This window comes from Sinocyclocheilus anshuiensis, unplaced genomic scaffold (assembly GCF_001515605.1).
Source record: "Sinocyclocheilus anshuiensis isolate Anshui unplaced genomic scaffold, SAMN03320099.WGS_v1.1 scaffold332, whole genome shotgun sequence".
NCBI classification, from domain to species: Eukaryota; Metazoa; Chordata; class Actinopteri; order Cypriniformes; family Cyprinidae; genus Sinocyclocheilus; species Sinocyclocheilus anshuiensis.
In genome coordinates, this window is record NW_015554181.1 from 1,761,300 (window position 1) to 1,780,685 (window position 19,386).

A 19,386-nucleotide genomic window follows, 5' to 3' on the forward strand; every position below is an offset into this window, starting at 1 on the left:
TTTTACATTTGATTATAAGCAAATACCAGATTGTGAAATTGAAGATACCTTTGTCTGCCAAATCTATGCCAAAAAATGCATTTCTAATGTGTTTGACACAACAGACACACAAGTAGAAAAAATATATTAAGAGAAAACTGGTGGCTGTAAGAAAAGATTAGCGCCTTTCAGTTTAGGATCATTCTCAGATATATTTATTTATTTGAGAAAGACTTTTATTCTTATCTTTTTTTTTTGTCATGAAAATTCAGTGTCACACCAAAGACATTTAAATAGATAAACGAATTTGCGCCAATAGCCTTGTGGGCAGCGTGCCGACATACAGTGCCATTGCGCTACAGGTGTCCCTAGTTCAAATCCCTACTCAAGGACCTTTCCCGATCCCACCCCCCTCTCTCTCTCGCCCACTCCACTTCCTGTCATCTCTGATCTGTCCTATCATAATAAAAGGCTAAATAAATCTTAAATAAATGAAACATAAATTACATGCAAATTAATAACTTTTTTCCCCGAATAATCACCATGTGCACCATTTGAGCCCCTTCAAAGCCTCTTCTTTCTTTAAAGTTTGACTTTAGTTTTCCACAGCTTTTTGTATTTTTTAAAGGGGTCATATGACACGATTTCATGTTTTCCTTTGTCTTTGGAGTGTTTCAAGCTGTTCGTGCATATACAGTATAAGATCCGTAAAGTCACAAAGATTAAAGTCTCAAACCCAAAGAGATATTCTTTCTAAAAGTTAAGACTCATCCACGCCTTCCTAAAACGCCTCATTCAAACACACCCCCATCTACGTCACTGTGTTGGAAGATTTGCATAACACCACCCAAATGTATACGCAAAGAAAGAAGGCGTAACTTTTATTCTCGCTGTAGTATTGTTGCCACCGCCATGGAAGCCTGTATTCCAAATATGGTAAGAGGCGCAGCATTGCACTGGATAACTGGCCAATCAGAGCACACCTCGCTTTTCAGACCAATGAGCTTTGTAAAAATCTACACATTTCAGAAAGGCGGGGCATAGAGGAGAAACAATAATGTACAGTATGTGGAAAATAATGTGTTTTTTGAACCTTTAACTGCTTAAACACATTGCATTACACCAAATTATGTTTTTTTAGCAATGTCATATGACCTCTTTAATATGTGCTGAAGTACTATAAACAGTCAACATGAGCAACATCATATGACCCCTTTAATTTAATTTTGAGCAAAGACCCCTTTAAACATGTTTTTAACATTGGTAACACCAATGGAAAAAGCTTAATTATTTATATTTTAATAGATATAATATTTTAATGCGTGTTTCTAAATAATTTTTACATTTTTTTTTATATTAATTAATTTGTTTAGCTTTTTTGTGCATAATAATATAGAGTAAAAACATTTTACGTTATTTAATAGACAGTTAGATAGAACAAGGCATTTTATATGGAATTTTTCTTCAGTATTTTTGAATATTTGTCATCATATGTTGCAAATGACCCCTAGATGAGCCATTCACCTGTTTGGCAAAAGCATTGACTGTTTACTTCTTCTTTCTATAACGTGTTGAATTGTTTTGGACTAACAGGAAAAAAGTGATTTAGTGTGATTTACAGCAAGCTACAAAAGCAAAAATGATGTCATGTCTGACTGTTTTAATGATTTTGCAAGTATAAACTTAAAGTTAAGGAGATGTCGACCTTTCCCCATTCAGATCAATAGGAATTGTACTGAGTACTACATTTCCACCAAGTGAACCAGCTTACCTCAAAAAGGACTTTGTCAGTGGTCAATGTGGTTTAAATGACTAGAAGACTGAAAATCATTTAAAGAGTTCTAGTTAACTTTGAGATGAGATGCTCTTTGCATTGTGTGAAATAACTGGTCTGTATGTGTGATTTTCATGCTGTCCCCTGACAGAAATAGGTTAACGATACATGCACAGAGACACATTTTTTTGGTTTCCTGTCTGAAAGTCAAATGCACAGAGATTTTTCCAAATGCTAGAAGATGAGAAAATAATAATTTCAAGTGGGTAAAACGCTGCCATGTGGAAAATCGAGAAAATTGTTAAAATATTTGAGTCCACGCAGGCCTCGGCTGTTAGTGTTTTAGCGATTTTAGCATGTAAACAGGTCGGAAGGATCAACTCGCTTGTGGCTCGGCAAATCTTGTAGTGCAGCAGAAGTGTTTGTTGTGCCAATGGTTTAAAGGATGTTTGTTTAAACCTTCGTTTAGAGCGTTCTCTCAGACAACAGGGTCACGGGTGTTTACGCAATATGTTTAGCTTCAGAAATGAGTTTCACAGAGAGTCAGAACAATCTGTAATTCCCTTAATGCACAGCAGAGCTTCTCGGGTTCCCCAGATATGAATTTTAGCTGTTATTATATTTCCCACCCCTGCAATAGGGCTCTAGCGAGACCTTTCGGTTCAAGGTCAGTCAGAGTTAAACCACATAATAGAGTCTATTCGGTCTCAAAAAAGAGAAAGAATCCAGTAAACTGTATTATTGGAAAGCCAATCACGGGTGTTTACGCAATATGTTTGGCTTCAGAAATGAGTTTCACAGAGAGTCAGAACAATCTGTAATTCCCTTAATGCACAGCAGAGCTTCTCAGGTTCCCCAGATATGAATTTTAGCTGTTATTATATTTCCCACCCCTGCAATAGGGCTCTAGCGAGACCTTTCGGTTCAAGGTCAGTCAGAGTTAAACCACATAATAGAGTCTATTCGGTCTCAAAAAAGAGAAAGAATCCAGTAAACTGTATTATTGGAAAGCCAATGCAAACAAATAGCACAGTCTTATGAATCTGTGGTAAACGTGGGGAGCCTGTTTACTCAAAAGGACATGAAAATGATTCTGAATCTGCACGGGGATTTATAAGAAACACGATTTGCACGATATTGAATCGCTTGCTAATTAACTGGCATTAAATTGCATATAATAGAGTGTTTAATAAAGCTCAGGGGATTCAATGACCTTATCAGTATGACTCAGTTTGAGACAAAACACAGCACACACTCGCTCTGCAAACCGTGTTTAGTAACCATGAAATCTAAAACACCACCTTCAATAGGAAAGTTGTTCGTTTAATGTTACGCCGGTCGATGCAAATCTATTTTTGCATGTATGACATCTCACTGTAAAGCTGAGAGACCCTTTCGCTCATTATGAAGTCTCCGTTTAGTTTGTCGGATCATTTAAAACAACAGGATAATTCTTTTCCCAGTAAAGTAATGCTATTTTTATCACTGCATGGACGACTGGAGCTGAAAGACTTCATATAGATGCTGTATGGTATAATATCGAGGGGATTTTGCTGACAAATGTGGGTATTAGGATGAAGAATTTACCCTTCGGACAGACATTCTTCCTTTTAAATCTTCCCTCGATGCTTTCAGTACAGTAGCAGCAGTGAAGGGAGAATCACTTTAATGCTTGGTTGACTCTTAGGAACATCCACTGCATTAAAGTATAATAATATAAATTCATAATAAGTATCATAATACTGCATAAACACAATGACCTAATGAAAGACACACAGAACAAACCCACATGCAGCCAATGAAGCCAAAGAAAACAGTTCTTTAGAGGCGATCCTTACAAAAAAATCACCATAATTATTGTGTTAGGGATTGTTTCGAAGGTTTAAGGGTCTTTATAAGCAACCAACAGCAAAGACATGACAATTTAACACATCTTTAAGCAACCAACAGCAAGAAAACCCTAGAAACCACATAGCAACATGGCATTTTTTTTTTTGTAAGGGCGAATACTCACATTTTATTCAGTAAATGTTAAATTCTTAAATTATGTTCTTCACAATATATATGAACCATATTGGTTAATTATTTAAAAATGATTATTTATTTATTTATTTATTATTATTATTTCTCTATATTTTTATTATATATTTAATCACTTCCTCTATTTTGAATCTTTTTAATCTTAATCTTTTAAAACAGTGTTAGTTTAATAATTAGTAAATTTTTTTTAAATGCAATCTTTAGCTAAATCAAATTAATTTAAATTAAAACAAATCAAAATCAAAATAAGTATTATTTTTCTATATTTCACAATATTATGTTTTGATGCCTAAATTCACTTGTAGCATTTAAAGCGTTATTACTTAAATGAGGTTTAATTTTAAATTATTGTGACAAAATAGTGTACATTTTTATGCATCACTGAAAACAAATTTGGTGTTGAAACAATTGACAGAAATTGCTAGTTTTCCAATAAATGATACATAGAATTAAACATGAAATTTTGAAGTAAAAATGGTATTTTCTTGTACAATGTCTTGTAAAAATATTTTAATAAATAAATAAATACTCTAAAGCACTGAAAAAAAAAATTGGTGTAGAAACAATTTTCACCCAGAAATTTCAAAATTGTACAATAAATTACAAAGAAATCGCAAGGAATTAAACATGACATTTTGAAGTAGAAATAGTATTTTCTTGTAACATCAGTTTTTACAGTGTAAATAATAAAAAAAAAAATATATATATTCTAAAGCACTGAAAAAAAATTGCTAAATTCTACAATAAATTACAAAGAAAGCATAGCACATGCATATTAGGCCTATTGCTCTTTTGTTAGTTTTGACTGCTTCTATTGTCCTCATTTGTAAGTCGCTTCATATAAAAGCATCTGCTAAATGACTAAATGTACTTTTTTAAGGAGATGGAAATTTGTGATTTACATTAGGAACAATAACTGCTGCTATGGTAGTATGAAGTTAGTGTCTGTATGTGTTAGTTTTTGCTCAGTAGCTGTTCAGGACGTTTGTTGTCACCTGTAGCCGATTCTCTTATATTTCATGAGACATCTATTATCTATTTCCAGGCAAGTCATGAATTGCATGACTGAACCACTGCATGTATTTGAGGGAGAACACAGTCATACCGTGACGTATGCACGAGCTCTCGGCGAATTTTTAACATTGAATTCATGTCTGAAATTCTCACGTGGCATAAACTCTCTCTTTTCTCTGATCATTTACGTAGACAAGGAACCATGGGAAATGAGGCTGGAGGTACCAAACTGCTCAGGCTGAAAGAAATGAAATTGAAAACGAGCTGTCATCCTGTATTTTTGGAAGTGTTTGCAGACTGGATGCGTGAATAGAGTAAAATGCAGTAGGGATCCATGAGGCTTTAATAAATAATGGGCATCAGTATCTGCTGCGGTTAATATTACATTAGAGCTAATATTAAAGAGCAGCAGCTTGACATTAAGAAAAGCTCAGACAAATGTTTTTAGTTTTTGAGAGCAGTCGAGTCATTCTCAAACAATGACATCTGTGTCCCCATGACTTACACTGATATAATGAACAGGCTGCTAAAATAAGTCACATTATTTGATAGATTTAACTTCAGTGATGCCAAAGTTGTGCATTTATAAAATATCACAATTATTTGAAAGTACTTGTTATAGGAATATTAGCCATTTTTTCCTTTTATTAAAATGCTTTTTTTATTTTAAACTTTATTTTATTCTTTGACAATCAGGGTTATTATCATTAACTAAAACCATAAAAAGCATTTCCATGACTTGAAATAAAATTAACATTAACTCAAATAAAATATATATTTTTTTAAATGTTGAAAATGTCTAATTTTTGCTAAGTTTAAGTACTAAAATAAAGTTAATAAAGTAAATAAACAAACTATAACTTAAATGTACAGACATGAAAACAAAAACAAATAAAAATGACAAAAACACTCATAAAAATGACTAAAACTTAAAAAATTATAATGAAAACAAAATATAATAAAAAATATTAACAAGACTATAGTATATGATAACATGATAAAAACACTTTGTCTGACATTTTTACAGATATTTTTATTATATATTTCATATTTATCATATTTGAGAGTGTGAGATCAGAAACTCAGATCTTTGTAGCTAGATGTTGCAAATAGACACAAGCTATCTTACACTCAATCAGTATTTCATTAGGATTAGGCCTGTCAAGACTTTTTTCTTGGCTCAAAATACACAAATATTGTGGTGTGGTGCAATGATATTTATTCATTAAGGTGGTTATTAGTCATTTTTGCACTAACCTTCAACCCTATAACATTTTGAATATGAATAATACCATCAAAACGGACTTGTTATCCATTTATATTTTAAAAGTATGTGTATTCCAAACTAATGTTATTTAGTATCACTGAGATACTATAATAGCTTTTGTTTATATTTTGAATTAGAATTTATATTTATATGTTAATATTGCTTTCATGTTAAACAGCTTTATTTATTTATATTTATTGGTTTAGTTTGAGTTATGTTAGTACATTCATTTTTTTTATGTATTTTTATATGCTTTTTATATTTTCTTTTATTTAGCATTTATTTGATTTCAAGAAAGAAAAAATGCTTTTTTATGGTTTTAGTTTTAATAAACTATAATAACCCTGTTCCAGAATTACAGGAGTGGTAATCATAGTTTATAGTGAGCTAATAATAATAATAGTGAGTAATAATAGCTATTGGTACATTGCAAGCTTTAATCACATATTTAGGATTGGAGGTAATAGTTTAAATTGAAAACCCAGCTGAAAACCACTAATCTGAATATTAGGTCCTTCTTTTGTGGTTCCCAATGTCTATGGTGGTCCTTTGGGCCTGATGACTTGCGTCCAGCTTTTCAAATGAAAATTATTGGGGGGGGAAAAAACAGAAATTTCTAGATACAAATGTCACAGTTGTACTGAGCGTAACTGTGTCAGAGGTCTTCGTGTGTTTGCAGAAATGTATGACGACACCAGATATGCCCTTATTAATGATGACTAACAGAAGATCCGGCAGTCAAGGACACTGTTAGACATATGCAAAGTGATGCTTCAGCTCTATGGTGGTCCTTTGGGCCTGATGACTTGCGTCCAGCTTTTCAAATGAAAATTATTGGGGGGGAAAAAAACAGAAATTTCTAGATACAAATGTCACAGTTGTACTGAGCGTAACTGTCAGAGGTCTTCGTGTGTTTGCAGAAATGTATGACGACACCAGATATGCCCTTATTAATGATGACTAACAGAAGATCCGGCAGTCAAGGACACTGTTAGACATATGCAAAGTGATGCTTCAGCAGGACCTGCTGGCTTGATTTAGCGTCAGATGTATGGCTGTTTATTTCCATCTTCTAAGCCTCGTAAACTGGCTTTAAACCACACCTCAGTGCACTGAGGACATAACCTTTAATGGAATCTGACCTGATAAACACTCACTTTCATTGCTTAGTCTTTTTACGAGAGCCGTTTGCCACAGCTGCATAGAAAGTCTCAGGGTTTGACTGCAGCAAACACACTTTCCTAGCAAAAAGACGAGGTTTCTGAGGTTCAGTCATTATCATTATGGGCATGTACGAAATTACTTTTGTTTTCTCATTTTCACTTCTTTCAATTTAATGCATCATTACATTGGATCCACTATTTATATTTCTGCACACATCACTTGGGATAGAGTGGAACATCAGTCATTTAATGTTTCCATTTTTATGTTGTTCTCTCTCTTTATACATTAGAACATGGTGTGACTCCTGATAAAACCATTTTGAGGATGAGTCGTTACCATCAGAAGCTGGATGAATGAAGACTAGTCAAGAACGTGACCAGATTATAAATCACTCCAAAATATTGGGTTTTAAATATAAACTTCATTTAGGACCATTCATTTTTTTTTCATCATGTAAACTGGTGTTTAATTGTCATGAAAATAATGTAAAAATAAAGCATTTCCAGGGTATATTTCACTCCAAAATCAAAGTAAAGAAAATGATACTAATAAATATGTAAATAAATAAATTAAACATTCAGATAATTATTAAATGCAATTATTATTATTATAATTATTTTGGCATTAGTCACGATGGATTACAATTTGTGGTTAGAAATGTGTTTAATTGTCATGTAAATAATGTCAAAATAAAGTATTTCCAGGTTATATTTCACTCAAAAATCAAAATACGTAGATTTTAAAAATAAATGTTTATATTTGTTTTAAAATAAATTTTACAGACAAATACATTTTTAAATAAATATTTTGTGTTATAGTTAATTACTATGTCTAATTACTATGAAAACAATTTGTGGTTAAAATTGGTTTAATTGTCATGAAAATATTGTCGAAAAAAGCATTGTTATATTTCACACCAAAGTGATTTAAAATAATAATAATAACAATAAATAATAAATAAATATTTAATTAATTAATTACAAATAAATTGTACATACAAATAAATAAAAAGAATAATATTTTGTATTATAGTCACAATGTGTTACGATGACAATTTCACACCAAAGTGATTTAAAATAATAATAATAATAATAATAATAAATAATAATAAATAAATATTTAATTAATTATTTACAAATAAATTGTACATACAAATAAATAAAAATATTAATATTTTGTATTATAGTCACAATGTGTTATGATGACAATTTGTAGTTAAAATGTGTTTAATTGGGATTTTTTTTTTAATGAATGAATGAATGAATGAAATAAAACGTACATACAGATACATGTAAAATATATCTGTTTTGTATTACAGTCATGGTGCATTACTATGATGACAATTTGTGGTAAAAAATGTGAAATGAAAATAATGTCACAAAGCCAAAAATGTTAATGGTCCTAAAAAAGGCTTAATTTTTTAAAATGTAAAATAGATCTTTTAATTTCAGGGTGAAATATGACCTGGTGGACAGTAAGTGCAGATAAACCTCAGTCTAGCCTGAAGATACTAATGATTAAAGTGTGGCGTTTAGAGACTGTTCCCACAGCCCTGTCTGTCAGTCTCTGGCTCTCCTTCATCTTTGTGTGTAAAAGCCCCTCTAGACTCGCTCTTAAAGTGTGTTACGTGGCGAACCCAGCTTTCTGTTCTGAGGACAGGTGCTGCGTCTCAAGGCCAGGTGGTTTCGCTAGACACTTGAATTCTTTTCATGGTACGACCAGCATAAAATAAAATCCAGTGGGTGTGTGAACGGTTAAATATATAAATGCGGCTTTCTTTTCTGTGCCTCTGTCCTTTATAACGCCAAACAATTCCCTTCCTCTGAAAGGTCCTTCTCTGATCATATTGAGCCGGATTTATGACGCCAATTTTAATAAAACTATTAACCTTGATTAACGGAGGAGTGTTCCAGCATGAGATCAGATCAGATGCTATAAAAAGACTTGGCCGGCATTGTGATGCATGACGTAGTTATCCGTCCTGTCACACGGAGGCAGCGGCGAGAACAATGCTTTCAGAAGCATTCACACGTTTTTCTCTTTCCCAGACGTAACCTTTCTCATTTTCTGCTCCTTATCTGTTCATTTCAGGTCCCATTAATTATCCCCACTGCATGACATAGATGAGTCTTCAATCTTTTTCACAGAGAGAATGAAACCGCTGAAACACGTCTATTTAACTGTCTTTTAAATCCCAAAAGCCTGGACTTGACTTGTCAATTGATTTCCAGATCCAGATGATTTTTACTGCACATGCATGTTACATGTTGTTATTTTTATATGTATCTTAATAAAAACACCTCAAGCTGTTCTTTTCATGTTGCAAGAAACGCATCTGCTTTTATGTGAGTTTATTCTTTGTGTGCATGTCATTTTACATCTGATGTCAAGACTGCAGGATAAAACTTTTTTTTTTTTGCTATTGTCGGTTTATTGATTTGATATTGATACCGATCCTATTTGTTTTAAAATGTAACCTTTTGATTTTATTGTGAATTATTCTTCAGTGCACTGTTTTAAAACGTGAACCCACATTAAGTGTTTTAGGATGTCTCAAAACCGTGCCTTGAACCAAGCACTGACTGTATTTCTTAATACTTGAGTCCAAGTTCAAAATAAAACTCTATGAACCGCTCCATTGTGAACGTATGGAACTGTATGAACCACTGCCATACACTGCAAGCTGTAAAGTAAACAGGAAGTGTTTGTCCGAACTCAACTGGTTTTTTGCGAGAGAATGCAAAAGTTTTGCGAGGGAACGCAAATATCTTAGTGAAAGAACGCAAAAGTTTTGTGAGAGAATGCAAAATATTAGAAAAAATATTTTTCTCTCCCACCCCAATTTTTTCCACTACCATGTCCCTTTAGGGGCTCCGTAGAAAATACGTGATGAAGTGGTCGACCAATATATTTAGAAAAAAACAACAATGTTTTATATATTGTTTTATACTGTATATATATATTTATTTATAATATATTTTCACAATTTAACAAAAAAAAAAGTGTTCTATTTTTTTTATATATATATTTTTTTGATTTAGATTATGTAATATTTACACAATTTTATTAAATAATGTGTTCTAAATCATTTTATATATAAATATTTAAATATAAAGTTAATTTAAATTAGTGCTGTCAAACGATTAATCGCGATTAATCGCATCCAAAATAAGTTTTTGTTTACATAATATATGTGTGTACTGTGTATATTTATTATGTATATATAAAGACACACACATATTAATCGTTTGACAGCACTAATTTAAATTTTTATTAAAGAATGTAAAAAAAAAGTGTAACTTTTTTTGTTACATTTTGTAAATATTGTATACATATAGAATTTAGAAAAAATTAGAGCACATTAAATTAAATTGTATATATAAAACACAATTTAACTTAAAATGTGCTCAGATTTTTTTATAATTTAAATGTGCCCAATTATATGTGTGTAGATCAAGATGGGAAGGAGCTGCACAAGGAAGAAAACCGGCCACAAAATTAATAATTTAGTCACAATGTTTAATTCTCGTTTAAAGTGCAATGAATGACAGTCGGGAGCAGGTTGGAGGAGAGGAAGGAGTGAGAGAGATGCTTAAATCAAAAAACTAAACAAAAACAAAACTCCCAATAACGTCTCGGTTACTTGTGTAACCCTCGTTCCCTGAAGGAGGGAACGGAGACGTTACGTCAGTCTGTGGATCTGGGTAAGCCAGACATGGAGCAATGCACAGATGTTGTTTCAGCTCATTCATGGCATTTTGCTGTTCGTCTGTCCAGGCGAAGGGGCAGTCCTTTTTCAGAAGGGCAGTGAGAGGGCGTGCAATGTCCGAATAGTTCTCAATGAACTGCCTTGAATAGTTGCACACACCTAGAAAACTTCGGAGTTCTGGGACATTGGCAGGTGGTTTAATGTTCTGAATGGCCTGGATGCGGCTGGTTTGTGGCTCAATACCCCGTGGTCCGATGAGTAGGCCCACGTAGTTGACCTTGGGTTTGCACTGTTGTCTACGTAATTACAGTATATGTTACGTCCCTCATCAATCAGTTATGATTCTTCTAGGAATATTGTTAGATATAACATACAAAATTTTAGGTGTGTGTATATCAAGATGGGAAGGAGCTGTACGAGGAAAAAACCGGCCACAAAATTAATAATTTAGTCACAATGTTGAATTCTCTTTTAAAGTGCTTGAGAGAGAGTGAAGTATTAAAGTAAATATTTACAATATGTACAATCAATGAATGACAGTCGGGAGCAGGTTGGAGGAGAGGAAGGAGCGAGAGAGATGCTTAAATCAAAAAACTAAACAAAAACAAAACTCCCAATAACTAAGGTTAACCAAACCATAACTATCTATCAACAGAAAATGTAGAAACAAACATCTTCAGCGTTCAAGACGCCATGCCTAACCTTACTCTTAACTAATCAAACAAAAACGTACAAAATGAGCACCTCTCGCACTAGCCTGGTGTGTCTAATACAGTAGTGAAAACCTACATGTAAATGTATGTCGCGACATGCTTACCTTACTCACAACCTCTCCGATACAATTCGCACAACTCTCATCAGTGACTAGACAGGAGTTTCACAACCGACACCTTGATCGGATAACATCAGACAAGTGCAACATGCACATCAGTCATAATCAACAACAAGCAAATCACTGATACTACTGCAAGGAAAACAGAACCGTAACTCCAACAAAAACAGACTCTCAGACTGGTCTTCTCGCAAGAGAGAGAACCGTCCTCACAGAGCCGTAACAGTGTGTGTGTGTGTGTGTGTGTGTGTGTGTATATATAGGCTATATGCATAATGATGAATATTTGAATAATCATGAATTATTATGTTTTGATGTTTGAATGTTTGATCCATAAAAATATGGAACAATTTTATGATGCTGGTCTAGTAAAATTCCGTACACTGATTCCCTTGACGAATTTTAAAATCCTCAAATAATGTGTCTTTTTCTATATCTAGGTTCCATCTTCCCGACATACAGACCCTCAGACACCGTCTTCAAGATCACGTTTTGGCTGGGCTACTTCAACAGCTGCATCAACCCCATCATCTACCCCTGCTCCAGTCAGGAGTTTAAGAAAGCCTTCTTGAGCGTGTTGGGCGCCCGCTGCCTCCGCAAGAGATCCACGCCGTCCCACACGCTCTACCAGAGCCACAGTCCCCGGCATGGCCAATCTCAGATCCTCGGCCTGACGAGCCGCGACAACCCATCCCGCCTGAGCCCGTCCTCCTCCATAGCTCTCTCCCGCAGCCCGTCCTCCCAGCACGGCCGGGAATGGCAGGCCCCTTCCCGGACGTCGTCGGCAGGGACGACTGGTGTCAGCGCCGGTGTGAGCGTGGGAGCCAAAGTGGCGGGGACGGGTGGGAAGAACCTGCTGAGGACGTGCTGCTGCGTGAGAAAGGATTCACCACAGCCCGAGCCGCCCACGCACAACTCGCTTCCCGTCATCAAAATCCATCAGCTCTCGCTGTGTGAGGACGGGGACGCGGTGTGAATGAGCACGCTGGGGAAATCACTCCACTCACGCTGGCTGTGATGCCACTTTGCCACTTGACAGAGCCTCAGACTGGAGAACACAAACTGATGAAGAAAAGAGAGCTTTTGATTGAAACGATCAGCGATGGGAACATGGAAAGCTGCTGCGACACTGTTGATGCTTAATAAAAGCACGGTTCAGCTTTGCATGAAAACTCTGTCTTTATTTACTCACTCTCGTGTCTTTCCAAACCTGTGGAATGACAGTCAGTGAACTGAAATGCAAATAAGATTTTGCAGCTTCGACAGAGGGAAGTGCATTAACTTTAACCCTGTAAAGCCTGAGATAGGAAATAATAGTAGGAAAAATCTCTTTTTTTTTTAAATGGAGCAGTCTGAACCTTAGTTCAGAATATAAAGTAGATTTGCATTTGTTTTTTTTTGCTGGGTATCATATTTGATACATCAGGCATTTATGGCTGATAATATAAAGTATGATATAGGAGAATATGGAGCTCATACTTGAGGAGGAAAAACACCCCAATTTTATTCAGAGGCCCAAATAGAGCAACAATGTGACATTTGATGCAGACTCTGATATTTATATGGCCAAAAGGATGAAAAGTGTGTAATGTAAATCAGTGAGATTTTCATAACAGTATAACAGACTACTCACAAAAAAATGGTATCAGTTATTACTCTATATCTCCCAATAATATGTCTTAGTAAGATGATATTTAATGCTTAGGTTTATGATCAAATCTCTGTAGTTTCAAAACCTATGCAACGCAATACAATGATGATTGAGAGATGAACAAATAAACCTTCCTCAAAAGCCTGATGACCATATTTGATACTCACATTTCAACATGATTTTTCTAAAAAAATAATGTATAGACAATCAAGTAAACCTACTTCTGTCCATTAAGCATTCCTCTTGAAATATTATTAACAATATAAAAGCTATTCTTTCATTTACTTTATAAAAATCTGTAAAGATTTCAAAACAAAAAGACATGAGAAGCACAAGCTGAAGGTGGACGTTTGTATTATTACACTAAAAGGCATTCTACTTGCTAAAAAAAAGTCTAAACTATCAATCAGATGACAGAAGGCATGGAGTGGATTGTGTTATAGGGTTTCAGCAGTTTTGATCATGTTTAGAGGCCTAAGAAATTAATGTATCAAATAAATGCCTGTAGGCTTTATAGGGTTAAACTCAGTTTGTTCCTCACACAAATATGTCATGTTCTTCAGAAGATGTTGAATATATAACCCACAATTGGTATGGACTATTGTATGCTGCTTTTATTGTATTTGCTTGAGCTTGACAAACACAGTTGCTATGACCTCTCGTTGTTTTATGTTTTTAGGTTTGGAATGACATGAGTGTGAACAAATAATGACGGAAATATCATTTTTGAGTTAACTATTTCTTTAAAAGGAGGATGTCCAGGACGTTTGCTTGGAAATTATGGTGAACATCATTCTGCATGGGTCTGTGATAATAAATACCAGCAAATTTTTTTTTAATCGACAGCAGTTTTAACATGTCTAATGAGTGTTTCTATATATAAAAAAAGAAAATAATATTATATTTTTGACTGTTGTTCTCCAGTTCATATCTTGTTTGTTCAATGCTCAGAAATTGCACTACAGTTAATGTTTGAGTATGATTCAAAAGCCCATTTCACCTGATGATTAATCGTGATGCAAAGAAACCATATTGAACTGGGAATCAATCGTAATTGTATCTTTCTGATATTCCTGCATGGTCTTCTTATTTTCTGTGTAAAAAATGATTCCACATGAACGTCAGAAAGAGCTTTCCATGTGTTTCACCGTGGGACCAACCATCACCCTTCCCATAATTTGTGTTCTTTGGGAAATGCACAAATTTCCATGTGGTATTGATACTTGACCATAACAATGAATATGTGAAGATGACCTCAAAATGACCAACTTATGTTGCTTAAATGCCTTATAACAAGTGGCATTTCTGTTATTGTGTTTGTTTCTCAAATGAAAGAAAATCATGTGATTCCAATATGGAAATATCCAATAAAACATACTGCATTATAAGCATTTTGGGAATCGTTCTGATTGAGCTTCCGAAACGACCCACCATGAGAATGTTATCGTGGTTGCTATGACATTCCAGCACTGGACACATTCCCCTAGTGACTGATGGGCTATTCACAGTTTAATGGAAATGTGTCCTGCTGTATCGATCAAGTACAGTATGAGAAATGTAATGAGAAATGGAATAAGAAGTGTGTTAACTTTTAATATTTTGGCTTCTGCATGTGTGCCAGTTAAAGTAGATAAGGAATGAGATGATGGGGATGTTCCGGAAACATTCATCCCGTGAGACACTACAGTACGGCCTTTTTATGTCAAAACCACATGAGTTACAGTTATGACTATACTTTTTTATTTTTTTTTTCTTTACAAAGATGACATTTTTTTTCTCTGAAGTCCACTTATAATTTTAATGGGAGTTTTCCAAGTTTATATGGATTTTTTTGAGACGCCACAAACACCAACCATCTTCCCAAATGTGTAATGAGAATAGTTCATAAATTAGTTTTTAGCAAAAGTCTCGGTTTTATGCCAAAATAAAAGCTCTATGGTTCAATGTTTAAAAGCAAAGAAATTATACTGCCCATAAATATTAATATTGTAATTTTTCTATTGTTTTGTAAAATATTATTGTTAATAATAATAATAATAATAAAATAATAATATACTTTTTAATTTTTATTTGTTTAATATTAATTGTATAATCTAAATGACAAAAATTGTATTTTGAATAGAAATATTAATAATTATATTATTATTAAAAATATATTTTACAGTATAACTGTAAATAGTAATAATAATTTCCCTTTTTTGTCTTTAGCTGATCACAGACTGTTGCGCCAAAACAGCTGTAATTTAGTGTTTTATCACCATATTTAAACCACATTTTTCACAAAGACAATCCCAGAATGCATTGCCCCAAAGGGGCAATATGAGTTTGCTAAGAAATCCTGTGGTTGCTAGGGTCCTCTATTGCCAGGTGATTATTTAGTTAAAAGAGTCTGTCTGTAAGTCTCTTTGATGTTGCGGTCGATGGATATGTCCCTGCTGTTTTATTTTATTGTTAGCCTACTTTATTGTCTGAAAATCACAAGTAAGCCTAGAAATGTAATATACTTCTCAGCAATCCACACGATTTGAGGTGTCATTCATGTGTGCTGCACAAGCGATGGTCAAGGGATTGTTCAAACCCACAGCCCTGATTTTGAGCAATAGTATAATCATGATGCTCGTCTTAGCAAACAGCACTAATATTCTACACTCTTAAAAATAAGGGTGCTTCACGATGCCATAGAAGAACCTTTTTGTCTAAATGGTTCCATAAAGAACCTTTAACATCTGAAGAACCTTTGTGTTTCACAAAAGGTTCTTTGTGGGGAAAGAAGGTTCTTCAGATTATAAAAAGGTAAGAAAGAGATGGTTCTTTAAAGAACCTTTGACTGAATGGTTCTTTGTGGAACCAAAAATGGTTCTTCTATGGCATTGCTGTGAAGAACCTTTTAAGCAGCTTTATTTTTAAGAGTGTAAACACATTGTGGTCAGTTGTGGCATCTCAGAATGGCTGTTTTTGATTTATGGCAGTGCTCAGAAAAAGCCTGTTTACAGAAGCATAAACCGAATCATCTGGGGAGGATTTTTTTTGCAGGAGTACTAGTTGCGACTAATCCAAAACCCTTCCCCTATATCTTCAACATCTTATTATCACCGTTCACAGTGTTTCTGAGAGCATCTCAGATCACTTCACATTATGGAAGGAAGACAAAGTCAAAGCCAAAAGTCTTTAACTAGAATCTTGTGCATCTTGAAGTCTTTAACTTTAACTAGTGTCAACACACACTGTTTGTCTGTGGCCGATAAAATTACTGTATTTAAGACGCATATGTGCACGATGGTACGTTGGTATATAAGTATACAAGCATCAAACGTCATGTTTAATTATGAATGATGTCTTAATAATAGTACAATGGTATTCACATTTGCGAACGTCAAATGTTATTTTTGTTCATGAGGGATAACGCATCAGTACATTATGTATATTTTCCAGTCCTTTTAAGTTGTTTAGTTCAACGTTCTTTCTCAAGTAGAAAAGTCTTAATTTACATTGTAAAATAATTAGCATAGTAGATATCAGTAAAGCAATGCCATAATAAAATATAGAAAGGATTAATATGTGGGTAAATCTAGAGGTAAATGTGTATTACACGTTTGAACACGGTCAGAATGTGCGCGTGTTGACACGCTCAAATTCGTTGTCTTAATGAGATAAAACTGTGCGTCTTTACACGTATACGAAACATGGTGAAAACTGACACCTAAACATGGCCAGAATGTGCATGTCTACACATACAAAAGAAACACATTCTAAATTGCCTCGTTAATGAGGACAAACAGTGCATGTTGAAACGGTCAATTTCACGTGCTCTGTTTAAAGACTTTTGGCTCCATTCACCTTCCATATCGAGTGGCATCTCATATCATTGACGGCGCCTCGACGTCACTTATTCTCAAGTAGACATTTATTGTACAAGTGTCATATTCACTGTCTCCCTCTTTATCCCTGTGTTGCTATGTGGCACCAGGCCAACATTTTACTTCCAAATGTAAATTTGGTTTAGTGCAATCTAATATATTACAAAGGCACAGAAGGTCAAACGCAGCGGGACGCTACTAATAATACAATCACAATAAATCACTGTGGAATTTAGCATTAAATCTGAGAGCAGGTTTATCAGACAAAATGTTCAGCTAATGTTGACGTAATACCTCTCAACGTCTTAAAGGAATAGTTTGGACAAAAATGAATCATTGAGGACTTCATGGTATTCAAGGCCAAATTACTTCCTTGTCTTTGTGAAGATGTTTTGTAGAATTTCCAATAATTTCTTTGCAATTGATGAAAGTCGACAGTGACCAAAGGCTGTTAAAGTCAACAATAAATGCCATTTGAGACATATTTCTGACATTTAGTATTAAGAAAAAGCAAGTTTTTCTATGGGAAATAATGTGCATGGATGAACTACGCACAATAAGACCAGGAACAAGTAGGAAAGCAAAATATTGACGTTATGTTGAGCAAAATCGAAAAAAATAAATAAATAAATAACATAAAATCATAAAAGTAGTCTGTACAAACCAAGCACTGTATTTCAAGTCTTCTGAAGGCTTTCTGTGAGAAAAAGTTAAATATTCCAAGACACCAAAGGCTTGTTATTATTATTATAAATACTTTTTTGTTTTACAGTAAAATTTATTGTTTTAATTGTATAATTTAAATAAAATATAAATAATATTTTGAATATAATAATAATAATGATAATTAACATTATTAATAATATTAATATTATTACTGTTATTATTATAGTATGGTCATACTAAATGAGGAAAAAACTGTTAAATAACACGTTTCAAGAAATTTCCAATCATTTCTTTGCAACAGTGACCAAAGGCTGTTAAAGTCAGCAATAGGCCTATATGCCTATATATATATTTCATAGTTTAGTTTAGTGAAAAGAAAAAGCTATTTTTGTATTTAATATAATGCGCATGGATGAATCGTGCACAATAATACCAGAAATGTTTACTGAAGCATGTTTGCTCAGTTGACTTCATATTGAAAAAAAAAAACATAATAAATGTAGTCTATACAACCCACACACTATATTTCAAGTCTTCTAAATTCTGTGAGAAAAAAAAAAAAGATTAAAAATCTTCTTTCCAAGACACCTCGTGCATTATTTCATGAAACAGCAACTTTGTATACTATATGTTGTGCAAATGAACTTTAATTATAATCTTTGTGTTTTGCATTGAATAAATAAAAGATTAGGGGTTTATTTTTGTCTGAACTATTCCTTGAGATTTTCGCCCAATTAGGGGCCCAAGAAAACATAGTCCGATATAAATCCGTCTGCATATCTGAAGGGAAAACACATCGTTTTTTCATAGAAGTCCGTCTTGAATTTGTCATTGGCCTGACACACCAAGGTTGCACATTTCCTGGGTCTGAGTAACACAGTGTTCTCATGGGACTGAGATACGCTTCATTCAGGCCTGCGTCAGAGCCGCTCCAAACATAGTGCACATGAGAAAGCCATCGCCCACAGAAACATGGCAACAATGTCTGCTAAAAGTTCCAGCCCTCGCTGGAAAGATCATGTGTTTAGACCCCAGAGCAACATTTACATCCATGCTGATGATCATGGGCTCAGAAAATGGTGTGTTTTATGTATACGAAATGTGAGTTTCTCAACACATCTACACTCCATACCTCCATGCACATTAACATGGAAATGTTTCCTTAAATCAATAGCTGATCCTTGCAAATTACTGTTTGGCCACACATGAGGTGGTTACTGTACAGCAGGGTCAGAAATCGACCAAATATTTCTTGTGGAAACATGTGGAAATGAAATCTAAATCTGTATCACTCTCTCTGCAGATGTGTGGTATATATAAATAAATAATACATGTGTAAATGGCAAACAATTATCATCATGATAATACATCAGCCTCAAAAAAAAAAAAAAGTGTGTGTGTGTATATATATATATATATATATATATATATAC

The 19,386-nt window shown here is 34.1% G+C and overlaps 1 protein-coding gene and 1 long non-coding RNA gene across 2 annotated transcripts in view; one reads left to right on the top strand and one right to left on the bottom strand.

Annotated features, from left to right (window-relative positions):
• Window positions 1-13,395, top strand: part of LOC107671010 (alpha-1A adrenergic receptor-like) — a 25,402-nt gene extending 12,007 nt beyond the window's left edge. Inside the window, exon 4 of the mRNA XM_016463834.1 lies at window positions 12,220-13,395. Coding sequence (XP_016319320.1) covers window positions 12,220-12,755 — 536 coding nt within the window. The 3' untranslated portion in view covers window positions 12,756-13,395. The remainder of the gene's footprint in view (window positions 1-12,219) is intronic.
• LOC107671011 (uncharacterized) overlaps window positions 1-16,667 on the bottom strand; it is a 24,552-nt gene extending 7,885 nt beyond the window's left edge. The window contains exons 1-2 of the long non-coding RNA XR_001632148.1: window positions 16,656-16,667; window positions 16,315-16,325 (exon numbers count right to left, since the gene is read on the bottom strand). This is a non-coding gene — a long non-coding RNA (uncharacterized LOC107671011). The remainder of the gene's footprint in view (window positions 1-16,314; window positions 16,326-16,655) is intronic.
• Window positions 16,668-19,386: the final 2,719 nt, after the last annotated feature.